Source organism: Coptis chinensis, chromosome 5, assembly GCF_015680905.1.
Source record: "Coptis chinensis isolate HL-2020 chromosome 5, ASM1568090v1, whole genome shotgun sequence".
Taxonomy (NCBI): Eukaryota; Viridiplantae; Streptophyta; class Magnoliopsida; order Ranunculales; family Ranunculaceae; genus Coptis; species Coptis chinensis.
In genome coordinates, this window is record NC_141460.1 from 95,153,975 (window position 1) to 95,169,291 (window position 15,317).

The 15,317-nt window shown below is 37.5% G+C and overlaps 1 protein-coding gene and 1 long non-coding RNA gene across 2 annotated transcripts in view; one reads left to right on the plus strand and one right to left on the minus strand.

The window, feature by feature from the left end:
- Nucleotides 1–1,212: 1,212 nt before the first annotated feature.
- Nucleotides 1,213–4,985, minus strand: LOC147500412 (protein ACCELERATED CELL DEATH 6-like). Its single transcript, XM_086562054.1, has 3 exons — nucleotides 4,121–4,985; nucleotides 2,617–3,142; nucleotides 1,213–1,969 (listed from the first exon to the last, which is right to left on the minus strand). Exons 1-2 carry the CDS (start codon nucleotides 4,839–4,841, stop codon nucleotides 2,727–2,729), a joined length of 1,137 nt encoding a protein of 378 aa, XP_086418180.1. The 5' UTR covers nucleotides 4,842–4,985; the 3' UTR covers nucleotides 1,213–1,969; nucleotides 2,617–2,726.
- An 800-nt stretch (nucleotides 4,986–5,785) lies between these two features.
- LOC147500413 (uncharacterized) overlaps nucleotides 5,786–15,317 on the plus strand; it is a 61,945-nt gene continuing 52,413 nt past the window's right edge. Inside the window, exon 1 of the long non-coding RNA XR_015196336.1 lies at nucleotides 5,786–5,923. This is a non-coding gene — a long non-coding RNA (uncharacterized LOC147500413). The remainder of the gene's footprint in view (nucleotides 5,924–15,317) is intronic.

A 15,317-nucleotide genomic window follows, 5' to 3' on the forward strand; every position in this document is an offset into this window, starting at 1 on the left:
GGAAGGTCACTGATTCTCACCATTTCATAATGGTTTTTTCAGAGGTCTTACATTCATTTATATCAACAATATTGTTGCATCACATATATCACATAATAGACGATAAAGAAGAAGGTTACAGCTGCGAGTGTATGAAGGGGAATATGAGTACTTTCTCTCATATCTTTGATATGTTATTTGCTTCTTTAGTTATCTGCCTATGTCCTGATGCTCTCCCATTAATTAATTGAAAACATGCAGTTTAATACCTTTTATAATAAAGCAATAAAGCAATATATATAGAGAGTAATGGTGGACGTCAAGTGAAAATGTTCACATAGAAATGAGAAGAAAACGATACACTACGTATTCACTCTCTACATAGTCTCTGAAGGACGACACACACTGAAAATAGCCTCCCAAGGAAATACACTCACTGAAAATAGCCTCCCAAGGTCACCTTTATATCACACCACTCCAAAGTGATTATCTTGATAAGTTTGTTGGATTTAACGTACATTTTATTTTTTTTCTTTGTTGATAGTTCATACACATACAGTTGGGCATATATGTTTTATATGTGATAGCGTATGCAAGCTGGCAATACGTCCATAAGGTAACATTTTCATCTGTATGCTTCATGTAGGTAAGTGGTACTGAGGGAGTTTATCGCTTGCAGGTGGCTGCCCTATAAATCGTCATGCTAGAAACTTAGAAAGTCGGTAGGATGGATAGTAGGATATCGCAAAGAGGTCTCGCAATAGATTTATGAAGAAATTATATATTTTTTTTTTGTCACTCACAATTGGTTTTCTGTAAGAGCTCAAATCTATTACACTGTTCGAATTTTTCTATTACGGCAATCATGCTAATATTTCTACTGTTATGTTGGTTACATTTTTTTGTTAAAAAAATTCTTACATTCATTCCACTGCGAAATATCATCATACATAATTAACAAAAACAAAAACTTGGGAACAATCTCTCTTTCTTGTGTTTAGAGAGAAAATCATTGAGAGAAAACATTTTCGCTCAATAACGTTTTGGGAGCGAAGTTGTGCTCATTTCAAGCATGTTCCTCTACAGTTTACTTCCATAAATGACGATTTTCGTTTGGTGACTATTTGAGTTTCTTTTACTGGTGAAACTGTGAAAGTCCTACATGTTGTTCATATTGTCTCTTATTTACATATATGCAGCATTTCCATTTTGTAGAGTGCATTACAATCGTAATTAAGCCAAATTCAACTTTAAGTATATTTACTGCGAAGAAAAGAGAGAATTTTTCAATGATACACATTTTGAGGCTCAATGACTAAGAAAATAAGAAAGACATATCATTTCGCCTGTGACCTTGCCTATTTGTATCGGATGATCTGAAAACCTCTCCAGAGATTTGGTTGACCCATGACCGGAAGCGAATGAATCCTGGAAAAATATACATTGCTGTAGATAGGAACTGAATGACAGTCGCTACACCGATAAAGTAAAATGTGTATCCGAGTCTAGACATGTTTTGGCTCAGACTGCTATTTTCTACCAGCGTCAAGCTTAGTCCTGAAACAAATGCTAGTGCCATGCACTCAAGTGCCAAAACAGTAAGAACTTGTGAGCAATGCAACAAAAGGAATGTTGGTGGCAGATGGTGGACGAACTGTACCCAGACAAGGAAAATCACGGCAACCATGGAGAAAAACAAGGCCATTGCATCCCACCAGACAAATTCTTCAAACTTTTGATGATTCACTAGAGTAGGCATTCCTTGGCGAGAGCCATCACTTTGGTATCCCCCTGGCATTGTGAATCCTGCCGCAAACGCAACTGTAGTTACAAGGGTTGCGACAACCATGAGTGTGTTGGCTCTATCTTTGTACCAGTCAACTGACATTATTCTTTGATTCATGCCGCAGCGTAACATTTCAATTCTGACTCTTCCCCAGCTACACCACGGTGACCTATCAAAATACAGCAGCGTTGCTAATACTAATTGCTGCAAATAAAGTCAGAAAATCAAACTACGGATAGACATGAAATCAAATTATCAAAAAATAAAAAAATAAAAAAATAATACTAGTGTCTTTTTGTAATTCAATCAAACGGATTTGAAGTAAGAAATGATGTTTTAACACTCGTGTCTTTTTGTAATTTCTTTATATTGTTTAACACATTGGACATATATTATCATCCTCTTTGTCTAAATCTCATTTCCGACACAATGAACTAAGGACTGACCTATTGTGCACATGATCTGATGATCTATCCGCCCACCTTGTAGATCCTCCTTACTATCAGGTTATTCGGAAAGTTTTAACTTGGTTAAAAGAAGTTGCAGATTTTGAGAAACATTGGACTACCTCTCATCATTTATCTTCTTACTATGTGATAAATTAGAAATCTTCTATCTGTCTATAAATCGGTATGGGCCTAAAGAAAGATTTTTCTCCAGAAATAATCAGGCCTTAATTCGTTGTGTTGTACGTCACCTTTAATTATGCGATGCACAAAGATCAATCCTAGAACTTAGGAAATGATCGTTGTTTCCAAGTTAAGGATGTATTCATAAAGAAAGGAGATACGTACATGACAGACAGATAGACAAATAGGAAGTTTGTTATTCTTCACTGAAAGGGTACATACCTTTTGGTCTTCCTTACTTTCATAACTTCGCGACCTTGCGATATCTAATGCTGTCACCAATTTTCTATTTAACACGGTGATATCTACTCTCTTATCTCTGACCAGAAGATTTACCATGTGGGGTAACTATTGATAGATGCACAATGCAAAGGAGTATTGCCCTCTTTATCGGTTCCATTTATAAGGTTCTCAAGCTTTTTCTCTTGTAATATGTATCTAATCACATGTACTTGCCGAAATTCAATCGCAATATGAAGTATATTTTGGCCTTTTCTATTGACCAAGTCTTTTAGATCTGGGAAGCACCTTAATGCCAATTTTATTACGCTAATCTGGCCAAAATGAACTGACATGTGAATTGGAGCACATCCATCTTTGTCAAAGGAATAGGCTGTGGAAGAATCAGACTCCAATAGCATCTCCACCAACTTAAGGAACCCAAATGTTGATGCGAAGTGAAGAGGAGTTCTTCTAAAGTTGTCCGCCTTTTTCACGAGCTCTGGCTTTAGCAACAATTTGGCTATACCTGAATTGTAGTGAACATGGAGCAGGATTAATTAACAAGCTCGTAATATACATTCTTATCAAAATTAAAGCGAGTAATATGTGATAAGTATTTGTATTTGCATCGACACCATAGGTTTCTATGGCCTTCAACCAATAGACCTTTTTTTTTCCCGGTAAACTAACCAACCAATAGACCTCTAGTATACAGATCAATGACGGATGACAGAGACAAAGTGTGATAGTACAACACAAACTATCAGTACGTAGTTAGTAGTTACTTAATTAATATATATAAATCTGAACTTAAGTAGTATATAATTATATATGCTTTGAGGTTTCAATGAATTTGAAAAAACTGACATGTACTCATCCGTTGGTCGTCTAATGCGCACTTGGGCAGGAATCTCACTAGGAACAAGGTGTGGGATTCTATCTGGCATGGCATGGCACGGAAAAGCCCCAGTGCTACTTTGATCGAGGGAGGTTCAATTCACTATAAAATGTGACTACTTCATATCTTCGTGAAGTGGCATAACTACCAATTTCGATCCAAACACCCCACCATATTGCAGTTCGATTTACTAACAAGTACCCAGAATCCAAAGGTGCATGTCCAACTTAACTAATTAAAACTGTTTTGGTCTGAAATCTTGAATTTTCCACCTCAAACCCATTTCCCTCTTCTGGCTGAATGTACATGCGCATGTTATCCTATATTCGTATGCTAAACACAGAAGAAAATTAATTAGAGTCAGCGTTTCAGTTTAGTATTTCTTCACATTATGACTGGGCCTAATCAATTTCGAAGAGAAAGACTAGAATGCTTCGAGGAATGAAACACCAAATTCCCCTTGAACTACTGGGTGTAACTCCCCGACAAAGGAAGTCCCCTCTCGGCGCAGAGTTTTGAAATTGAATTTGGTGTACTCGTTCTGGTTTTTGGATTAACAGATCAACCCACTATTGTTATTTCTATGATAAATTAAGATAGCAGTACCTGGCCTTTTATGAATAACGGCTGCGTGTAAAGCTGTTCGACCATTGGGTCCTTCATAAGAAATGTGTTTAGTTTTCAACATCTCTGTGATGATATCTAATTCCCCCTTTTCGACGGCAATATGCAATGGAGATTCACCAGCATCGTTATTCAAGCGTAGCAGTTCAGGGTCTTCTTTAATGAGCAATTTTACCATCTCAAGGTTACAGTTTCTCACAGCTTCATGCATTACGGTGTCCTTTTTCCCATTTCCGTTTCTTATAAGATTGGTTTCAGTTGCTCCAGCTTGTCCTAATTCAACGTCCTGTGAACTGAAAAACGTTTTGGCACAATCTATTAGATACCTTACTATCTCGAAATGACCAGCTCTTGCAGCTACATGTAGTGTGGTATCGCCGACTGAGTTAGCTCGACTGAAAAGTATTGGGCATCGGCTATGGATACTCTTAATAGTTTCCAAGTGACCAAATCCTGCAGCAATGTGAATGGCTGTATCTTTGATGGGTGTGACTTGTTGGAGGATGTCCGTGTTTAGAGGCTCCAAAAGATCAGCTTTGCCGGAAGTCACTGCAATAAACAATTTGGGATCCATGCTCGAAGCCTCAAGTGCTAGACCATTCACATATCTTGGCAGAGTCAACGTTGGATCCATAACTGGAATCTCGGGTGCTAGACCATCTGAATACCCAGCGTTTTCCACCTCAAACAACATTGGATCCATGAGTATTACTACTGTCGCTTCCTGTCACTTAATAATCAATCCAGAGTTTTTGCTACTAGATACTCAACGAACTGCTGCCAAATTCATCTATAAATCGAACAAGTTTATTTAATCCTTACAAATAAAATATGCATATGTAAAGCTGGCTGGGAAAAAGACTTCCCAATTATTAATTACGGGCTCAAAGACGCATACAAAGGAGAAACAGAGACATATATATATATATATATATATATGGTGCTGATGATTAATTACTAATAAATATTTTGTTAACATAATTAACCAACGAACTTAGCTGTTTTTTTTTACTGACGATGTAATGTATGTTAAGCAATTGACCAATTTTTCTGGAAAACTCGAGTTGTGAAAAGTAAGAATTCTAACATTCCACCACCAAAGTCCCGACACTTAATCCAGCCTCTAGGTCGCGTCTCAAACACTGGCTCCAATACCAAAAGTCAAGCAATCTACCACTATTTCTTGAAAACTCAAGTCGTCAAGAAATGAAAATTACTTAACCAAAATCTTAACAATGTACCCTTTTTTCTTGATGAGTCAATTAAAAAAACACGGTCAACCCAATTTGACTTTTTTTTGTGTGTATTTGGGAGGGGAGAGACCTGGTCTCTCGTCTACTGGAGAAAATCCTAATTGGCTCATCTAGTGGGAGTAGTACTAGTTAGATATAATTAAGTCAAGTTACCTAACAAGTACACTCTTGTAAAATTACTTGAACGCGGACCTTATCTCCAAGATGAATCTACAAACGAATGTATGAGACTGATACAATGGTCAGGCATCACAGCTGCGCATTAGTGAACATCAATGGTGTACGAAAATCAAACTGGGAAGTCTAGCAAAATTAAGAGCGTTATCTTTAGGAATCATCGTGGGGCCGATAAGCCGATTCTCTTTTTTTTTTTTTTTTTTTTTTACCATGAACCAACCGATTTCACGGCAATAAGTAGTAGTGTAGACTAGAACGGCATAACCCAAAACCCTCGCTTAGACACAAGAAAGTAAAAGAGAGAGGTCGATCTTATGGCGTCGACGATCGTATGCAATCTAACACCCTCGCTTATGTTGGAATCTCTAGGAGTATTTCTAAATACTAGTTTCGGTGTCTAGTTGGTTTCTTCTTATCTGTTGGTGAAACCGACTTAGAGTTTGAGGATGAGTCTTTATCTCTTTAGAGTTTGAGGATGAGGATGAGTCTTTATCTCTTAGAGTTTGAAACCGACTTAGAGTGGAAGTGTGAGTCCTTATCCTATCTGGAACCGACCACCTTACCTCTATAAATACAGGACCTTGCGTCCATATAGAGGATCCCCTGAAAAACCAGCAACTCACACCTTCAGAGAAACAGAACTCGACCCCATCCTATTCTTGTTCTCTTCTTCCTGTCAGCCGCCAGAGAAAGTTATATTGTCGTTCTAGAGAGTAGTTTGTTCTAGTGCAAAGTCAAACTACTGTTAACCATTGAATCCTATGAGGAAGACGGCGCCACGCTTTGCCTTTTCGCGCACCATTGGAAGGGCTTAAATCTTTCCTTAAGGATGTTTTTAATCCGCCTTGGTTATTACCTGTTATTCTGTCATTGTCTCTTTATTGTTTTCTTTATCCGCATACAACAATCTTAAGGAAAGAATTTAGATGTCTACACCAGTTGACACCACGCCGATCAAAGAAACCAATTCTGGAGTCGTGGAAGTTACTTCGACTATGAGAGATGCTGCACCTCTACTGAATGCTCGCAACTTACCCAATGTGTCAAAGATTTAATCCTTCAACAGTTCACGCTTCCAGCGATGGAGAGAAAGGGTGTTCACAGCTCTAGATGTACTCAATTATGCAAAGTATCTCACTGATACAACACCCGTGGAGGGTTCTAATGATTTCGAAAGAAATCACGCTGCTTGGCTTAATGGGAATAAGGTATGTCGTCATGCTATTTTGAGTACCTTGTCCAATAAAATATTTGATATTTATTGTTCAAATAAGAATGCACATGACATATGGGAGAGTTTGAACAAAAAATACGTAATAGAGGATCTTTGGTACTTTTTAAATATGCTATTGGGACTTTTCTAAAGTTCCGGATGAAAGAGGATAGAGATGTAACGTCTCAAATCCATGATTTTCATATCTTCGATTAATGATTTAAAACCGGGGGGTATTGATTTAATTCAAACTTTTGTTCTTTGGATGTTTGATTGAGAAACTCCCCAAGTCTTGGAAACACTATAAAAACAGTATGAAGCATAAGCATAAACAGATGACTCTTGAGGATGTGATCATTCACATTCACATAGAGAAAAAGAACAAGACTCGGGATGACGTGTTGTCTAAGGAATTCCATTCCAAAGCCAAATCATTGAAGGTAATCCCAGTAAATCCAACAAAAACTCTAAAAAGCAGAAGTACAACAAAAATAAGAATTTCAAGGTCAAAGGCACTTCTTTTAAAATGAGTGGTACTGGCAATGGAAATTGTTATGTTTGTGGTAAACCTGGACATAGGGCTTTTCAGTGCAAACACAAGAAAGACACTGATGATCCTCCCAATGCTAATATAGTTAAGGGAGATGATATTATTCTTCTTTGTGGTGTCATAAGTGTTCATGGCCTTTGGGAAGAAGAACTGGGTACTAGATTCGGTGCCACCCGCCACGGTTGTGGTGATGTTGAAGCCTTCTCAGACTACATACTAGTGAAAGATGAAAAGGTCTATATGGGTGACTCAAGGTCTGTTCCTGTTGAGGGAACAGACAAGATTCTTCTAAAGTTAACTTCAGGGAAAACCCTTTCACTTAGTAATGTTCTTCATGTTCCTGAGATTCGTCAGAATCTGATTTTTGTGTCCTTACTGGGAAAAGCTGGCGTCAAGGTGACTTTTGAGAGTGACAAGTTCGTTCTGACGAAAAATGAGGGTTTTGTTGGAAAAGGTTATTGTAATAACAGTGGTCTTTTCATGTTGAATGTACCTGACAACATTATTATTAATAAGAATGAATCTGCTTCTGCTTACTTGCTTGACTCTTTTAATATATGGCATGGTAGACTAGGATATGTGAATGTTCAGTACATGAAAAGAATGAAAGCATGTGGTTTATTGTCTAATATTTCTGATTTTTCTAATGATAAATGTGAGATATGTGCTGAGACTAAAGCCACAAAGAAACCATGCAGAACTGTTTCTAGAGATAAAACTCAATTGCTAACTCTTATTCATACGGATTTGGGTAAATTCAGAAATACCATGTCTAGAGAGGGGAAGATTTATTATATTACTGATAAGAGCCCAAAACTGTAGTTTTAACCCCTTAATAATCATATTGTTAGACCAATTATGTGAATAATAAGTAAGAGTTAATACTGATTACGTGTTTTTATGCATTTCAGGCTTCAAAGTCCATTATGTGCAGAAATGTGCCACTTTAGCGAGATAAAGGAGCAAAAGTCAGTAGAACTTCCGAATGCCATATCTTTGGACTCAGACTTCAGAATTGGGCCTACCTTATGTCAAAACGACCGGCTCGGAAAGAGCTTTCCAATGGTCCAAGCCTTGACCCAATCAGATGAGCAGAAGTGGACGAAAAGTCTGTGGAAGCCAACTGCAGCTGAAGATGCCTTTTTGGACTGAAAGAATTGGGTTTTGGGCCTGATTCTCCGGCCCAAAATATGACTCCAAGCCCATGCACGATTTTTGGATCTGGATGTATAAAAACAAAAGCTTAGCTCTTTGTTAATGGCAGTTAGGTTAGGAAGCTAATGTTAATGGAGATTAGGGTTAGAAAAAGATAGATCTAGAATAATTTTTAGATCTAGAATTAAATCTCCATTTTAATTAGTTTTCATTTCCCTTGTTTTAATTTAAAGTATTAAAATATTGTTATTGCTTCATTAGATAAATCAAGTAGTTTATTATTGATCAAATTCGATTTTGTCATCTATCTATTGCTTAGATCTAATTTCATTTCTTGGTTGTTAGTCATTTCGTAGTTATTGATGTTGGGTTGGATTATTGTTTAGTTAAATTTTATAAAGTTAGAATCTTTATATTATGTCTTGTTTAGATTCAATTGTTGGGAATGGTAGAATAGAAATTTTACATCAAATCATTACTCTCACCATTGTTCCTTTTGGGTTTTATTAGTTGAATTTGTTTAAGTCTTGATAGATTGAGAGTGGAACGAATCCTTACTCATATATTGCATGATTATGTTTTGAGAGTAGGAATATTGATATAAAGACGTATTTACGTAAATTGATTATTTGTGTTTACGCATAGATAGTTAGAATACGTAAAATCACTGTTATCAATTACATTCATTGATGACTTCTCTAGGTACACCATGGTATATTTACTTAGAAACAAGCATGAAGTAGGTGAGATGTTTCTCAAGTACAAAGCTGAAGTTGAAAACCAGCTTAAGCAGAAGATTAAAAGACTTGATCGATAGGTGGAGAATATGAGTCTAACCCCTTCCAGAACTTTTGTGACAAGAATGACATTATTCATGAGACTACTCCACCATACTCTCCTGAGTCTAATGGAGTAGCCGAACGGAAAAACAGAACACTAAAAGAGATAATGAATGCTATGCTTGTAAGTTTTGGAGCTTCCCTGAACTTGTGGGGGGAAGCAATCCTATCTGCTTGCCATATACAGAATAGGATACCCAATAAGAAAACAGGAAATAAGACACCATATGAATTATGGAAAGGTCATGTACCTAACCTGAAATACTTTAAAATGTGGGGGTGTCTTACAAAGGTTCTAGTGAACGAACCTAAAAAGAGAAAATTGGGACCTAGAACTGTTGATTGTATGTTCATTGGTTATGCTCATAATAGTGCTGCATATAGATTTTTAGTAGTAAAATCTGATAATAACCTTGTCGATGCTAACACTATTATAGAGAGTAAAAATACTGATTTCTTTGAGAATTTGTTTCCTTTGAAAATTGGCATTGAGAGGTTGGTTGCTCCTAGTGAACAACAATCAACAAATCCTTAAATTTCTGAACAAGAAATTCGGAAGAGTAAAAGAGACAGAAAATCCACCAATTTTGGTGATGACTTTTACACATTCCTTCTTGATGATGATCCTGTGACGTATAATAAGGCAATCAGTTCTCGAGATGCACCTTTCTAGAAGGATGCTATAAACTCAGAACTAGATTCGATTATAGCTAATCACACATGGGAGATAGTTGATCTACCTCCTGGGGCGAAACCTATACGTTACAAGTAGATCTTCAAAAAGAAACTGAAGCTAGATGGTTCCATTGAGAAATACAAGGCTAGATTAGTAGTCAAGGGATTCTCCCAGAAAAAAGGCATTGACTATTTTGATACTTATGCTCCTGTAACTAGGATTTCGTCTATAAGAGTTCTAATGGCTCTAGCTGCTATTCATAATTTATTTATTCATCAAATGGATGTAAAAACTGCATTTTTGAATGGTGATCTTGATGAAGAAATATATATGATGCAGCCGGAGGGTACTATAGTACCAGGGAATGAGCAAAAAGTATGCAAGTTAGTTAAGTCTTTATATGGGTTGAAACAAGCGCCAAAACAATGGCATGAAAAGTTTGACAGTATCATGATGTCCAATGGATATCAAATAAATGATGCTGATAAATGTATTTACTTTAAAACTTTTGAAGTGAATACATACGTGATTATCTGTCTATATGTGGATGATATGTTAATCATGAGTCCTAGCCTTGATGTTGTGAGAAACACCAAGATGTTTTTATCCTCCCAATTTGAAATGAAGGATTTGGGAGAAGCTGATGTGATTCTTGGAATCAAAATCATCAGAAACATTGATGGCTATACGCTCTCACAAGAGCATTATGTTGAATTTTTTTTGAAGAAGTTTAACTTTTATGATAGTAAGCCTGTGTCGACACCTTATGAGGCAACTAGTGAACTTCAAAAAAATGCTCAACATAGTGTCCCTTGATCCTAAATATGCCCAAATTATTGGTAGTCTCATGTACTTGATGAATTGCACTAGACGACATTGCTTATGCAGTTAGCGAGTTAGCGGATACACTCGTTGTCCTAGCCAGGGAATATTGGAGTGCGTTAGAGACTAGCCGGTACTTGAGAGGAACAATGAATTATGGCATACGGTTTAGACAAACTCCACTTGTGATAGAAGGTTATTGTGATGATATCAAGTCCACTAGTGGTTATATTTTTATACTAGGTGGAGGTGCGATCGCTTGGAAATCTTCTAAGCGGACCTTGATAGCTCGTTCAACCATGGAGTCAGAGCTTATTGCTTTAGATAAAGCAAGTCTTTGAGGTGAGTGGCTTAAAAACCTCTTGGCAAATCTTCCTATTGGTACAAAACCGCCTCCAGCTGTACCTATGCATTGTGACTGTCAGGCCGCGATAGCAAAGGCAAAGAGCAAATTGTATAATGGGAAAAGCAAGCATATTCGTCTGAGACTACAGTCTATAAAGCAGCTGCTGGAATTTGGAGTTGTGGCTCTAGATTATGTGAGGTCATAGTTAAATTTGGCCGATCCTCTGACAAAACCGCTTAGCAGGAGGCAAGTGGTTGATATGTCAAAGGAGATGGGACTTTTGCCTTAGATGGAGGGCAACACTGACAGCAACCCCACCTATGTGATTGGAGATCCCATGAAGTAGGTTTAAAGGGAAAAACAAGTCACCTCGTCGATAGCAACCCCACCTAGGGTGCGGGTCGCGCTCAGGTAAATTTGGACTTACAGTATTTTGGGGGCGGGTGGCGCTCCACTGAGGCGCAGGCGAGCTCCGAGCAGTTTAAATGCTGAAGTGAGAAGGAAAAAGAAGGAAAACTTGAGAGTGAAAGGTGAGAGATGTGAGTTTTGTGTAGAGAATTAATGAAGTTTATATAGGTTTTGAGTTTCCAAAACGAATCAGGAAATTGCCAAAAAGTTTTAAGGCAATTGTCAGAAACAAAAAATTTTCAAAACCGAAAACGGAAACAATCCATATTCTTGATTCTAAGACAAACCTAATATCGTTTAGACTGAATTTAGAATAGTAACTTCTAAACTCTTTTAGATTTCATCCTACCACCACATCTAATCATAGGCATGCCAATATCGACAACATTCCCAACAATTATCGCAAAATTACCTAATAATTGTGGATCATATAAAAAGCATGCTAGAAGAAATAATGCCACCCCCAAACAATTCGGGAAGGTGGGATTAACACTAAAATCAACGCATAATTTGAAAAGAACCAAATTAAATTAAAATCGAAATTCAAATACAATTAACTACCGAATTCAAATTTAACTACTGAATTTAATAACTTAACATCCAATCTACTAAAAACAATAAAAACAACATCAAAACAACAAACAACAAGAAATCTAGCTACGAGATGAGGAAGGGATAAGAATAGGAATTTGAGTGATCAAGAATGGAAAAACCAAACACCCCACCCCCCAAACAAATTTTATAGAACAGATCGAGTTTAGAAAATTTGTTTTAAATGTGGGTCTTTTAAAGTCATATTCCCCTAGATTTAATATGGGGTCATTTTAAGTCAGATTCCCCTGGACTGTGCACACCCCTAAACAAGCAAGAAACTGGGGTGGCACAAAATAGATGATGCGTGGTCAACTATAAACTAATAGTTGAAAGAGTTGGGGGTCTAGCCATAAAAATATGATACTAAATGCACCTCCAAACATAATGAAATTATATAATTGGAAGCAATTATATAGAAGAATGAAAGAAAACTTATGCAACCCATCAAAGAACATATGCAAATCATCATGTTGTAGTTGCGTTAAAAAGTTGGAATGACCCAAAAGATGAATTAGCGATACTTTAGGTGAGAAAGGAATAAAGTATGGATCTTGATGTCTTTCATGAAGCTCAGATGAGGAAAAATAAGACAAACTAGGTTTCTCACTACAGTCGGTCAAAGCTTGGTTCTCAACTACAGGAATGGTGTACTCATAGGATTGTGTGCTAGGCAAACACTCTTCATCATGAGGGTTGAAAAACTTATAGAAGGTCTCTGAGGCAATTGGCTCAAGGGCAAAATCGAGGTTCCTTTGAAATGGTAGGTGAATGGATGGCTTAGTTGTGGTAGATGGTTGGCTTATAGGAGGTGGTAACTCAGGTGGATGGTGGTTGGTTGGTGGTTCATCAGTTGGTGGATCCTCACACGCTCTTAAGAAATCATAGAAATCTTCATCTAGCTTAGCTGAATCCATAAAGTTGTGGTTCGTGGCTTTATCTTTAAGAAATTCATCTATTTCTTCCATTGTTATTTCCTTAGCTGCCAAACTAAATTTTGATTCATATTGCGCTAAAGAAGTTACTTCCTCTTTTTCTTGCACATTAACTTGTTCATGCCTTAGATTAGAATTGTTAATCTCTATGTCCTCATCCTCTTCCTCTAAAACATTATAAGTATCCTCAATGGCATCATTCGAATGTGTCGAGGAATCATCCGGTAGAAAGTGTGGTTAGCAAACCACAAAGGCACGGACATGCTCAACAGGAAGGTCCATATTAAGAGAATGTTAATAGTTATCAAATTCTTCCTTCATCACACCTTTATAAATATCTTCTAAAGTGTCATCATTATATTCATCGTCAGATGGATCAGTGGGAGGTTCCTCGGAGGCATCGCTCAAATTTGAGTGGTCATTCAAAACTAGTCCTAAAGAGTTGTCTGCAAGAATTTCCTCATCCAGGTGGGGTGTGGAGTCAACATAATGGTTAATGAGAGGGTCATGGGAAGGTAATGATTCATGAAATTTAGGGTAGGTCTTAACTAGGTCGAATGGTGTGGTTATAGGAATAGGTTGTTCTAGTTGTGTGTCGATCTCTGGCAAGGTTGAAAGTTCTTTGTTAGGTGAGGAGATCATGGAAATCATCTGGGTTATGTTCTGAAGCATAGTTTGAGAAATTTGGTCTGGGAAGGGTGGCGAACTAGATGGGTGGGTGATTTCTGGCATGGTGGAAGGGTCTGGCTGGTATGGTGTGTGATAGTCATAGTTATTGGTGTTGGAGTGACTTTGGTTGATCTCGTACTGTGATGGGTTAGGTTGAGGCTGAATAAATATAGGACATGAATGGGCGGTGTGGTTTGGATCTGAACAAATTGTGCACAGAAAAGTGTTTGGTTCGTTGTACACACTCATCACAGAACTAGAATTAGACGACATTGGTTGACTCCCTGTATGGTTTGGATGACTAGAAAACTCTTGATTGTATGGGTCACTATAAAATTTTGAAAATTGAGGTTCATAACTATTATTATATCATATAGTAGGCTCAAACTATTGATATGATGGGCAATGAGAAGCCCAATGGTCAGGACTACCACAACATGAACATGGTGAAGGGTTTTCATAATAATTATACGATTGCTCTTGATATGATGGGCAATGAGAAGCCCAATGGTAAGGACTGCCACAGCATGAACATGGTGAAGGGTTTGCATAATAATCATATGATTGTTGGTCTACATATTGATATGTCATATTGGTTTTACAAATATATTATAGGACAATTAATATGCAAACAAAACTCTAACTATAAATTTCTAGATAGCATGTATGCGTTGGCGTTCACGATAAACAAGCCCGATTATCTTTGGAATTGAAACTCCTCGACGAAAGAGGCGAGTGGAAGAAGAATACTGAATGCCTCTTTGCTACGCTTATGAATAGCGTCTTGTATCATAATCTCGGTGTATTGAAGAAGTTAGAAACACGTAGAATAACTTGAAGAAATGGAAGTTTGGATTGACTGTGAAAATCGGGGCGCTCGGAAAGAGGGTTTCAGAATTTTGCTGTGAAGAAGGGCACAGGTTGCTTCGTGCCTGAGGCAATTTTCAGTGAGTTGAAGCGGGGTGCTCAGAAATTTGCTGTGATGATGGCTGAATTCACGCAGGTGGAACTTCGAAGTTCTGATGTTTTGGCGTGGAGGTAAGCGCTCAAACTTTGCCTTGTATGGGCGCGGGTCGCGCTCTCCAAAAAATTTGAAATTTTTACAGTATATTGCTAAGACGTCTATCAAGTAGCCTATAAAATTTTAGATCAATCGGAGCTATGAAAGTCCTTCTACTGCCCTTCAAAGTTTGTGAAACAGTTTTTGGACACAATACAAACAACTGAATGGTTAACTAATCAAACGTTTCCCCTAGTCCCCCCATTTTTGTCCTTGTTTTTAATGTGTACGGAATTGCTCCGGATCACTAAACAGTAAAACTTTGTGTTACTTAGAGTTTTGAGCTCCCATGGGGACCTTAAGTGAGAGAAAAGGGGTTACTTAAGTTTAAACTAACCCTGCGATTTGGTGCGCCTATATTCCTAAAATAGAACTTTTTAGTTAGGTTTCGCGATCCTATCTTCTTTTCATCAAGTTTCTTTCCTTTTCTGGGTAGTTTCAGACCAACTGAGAAGAGGGTTTTTTTATTTCTTTTTGTCAACTTT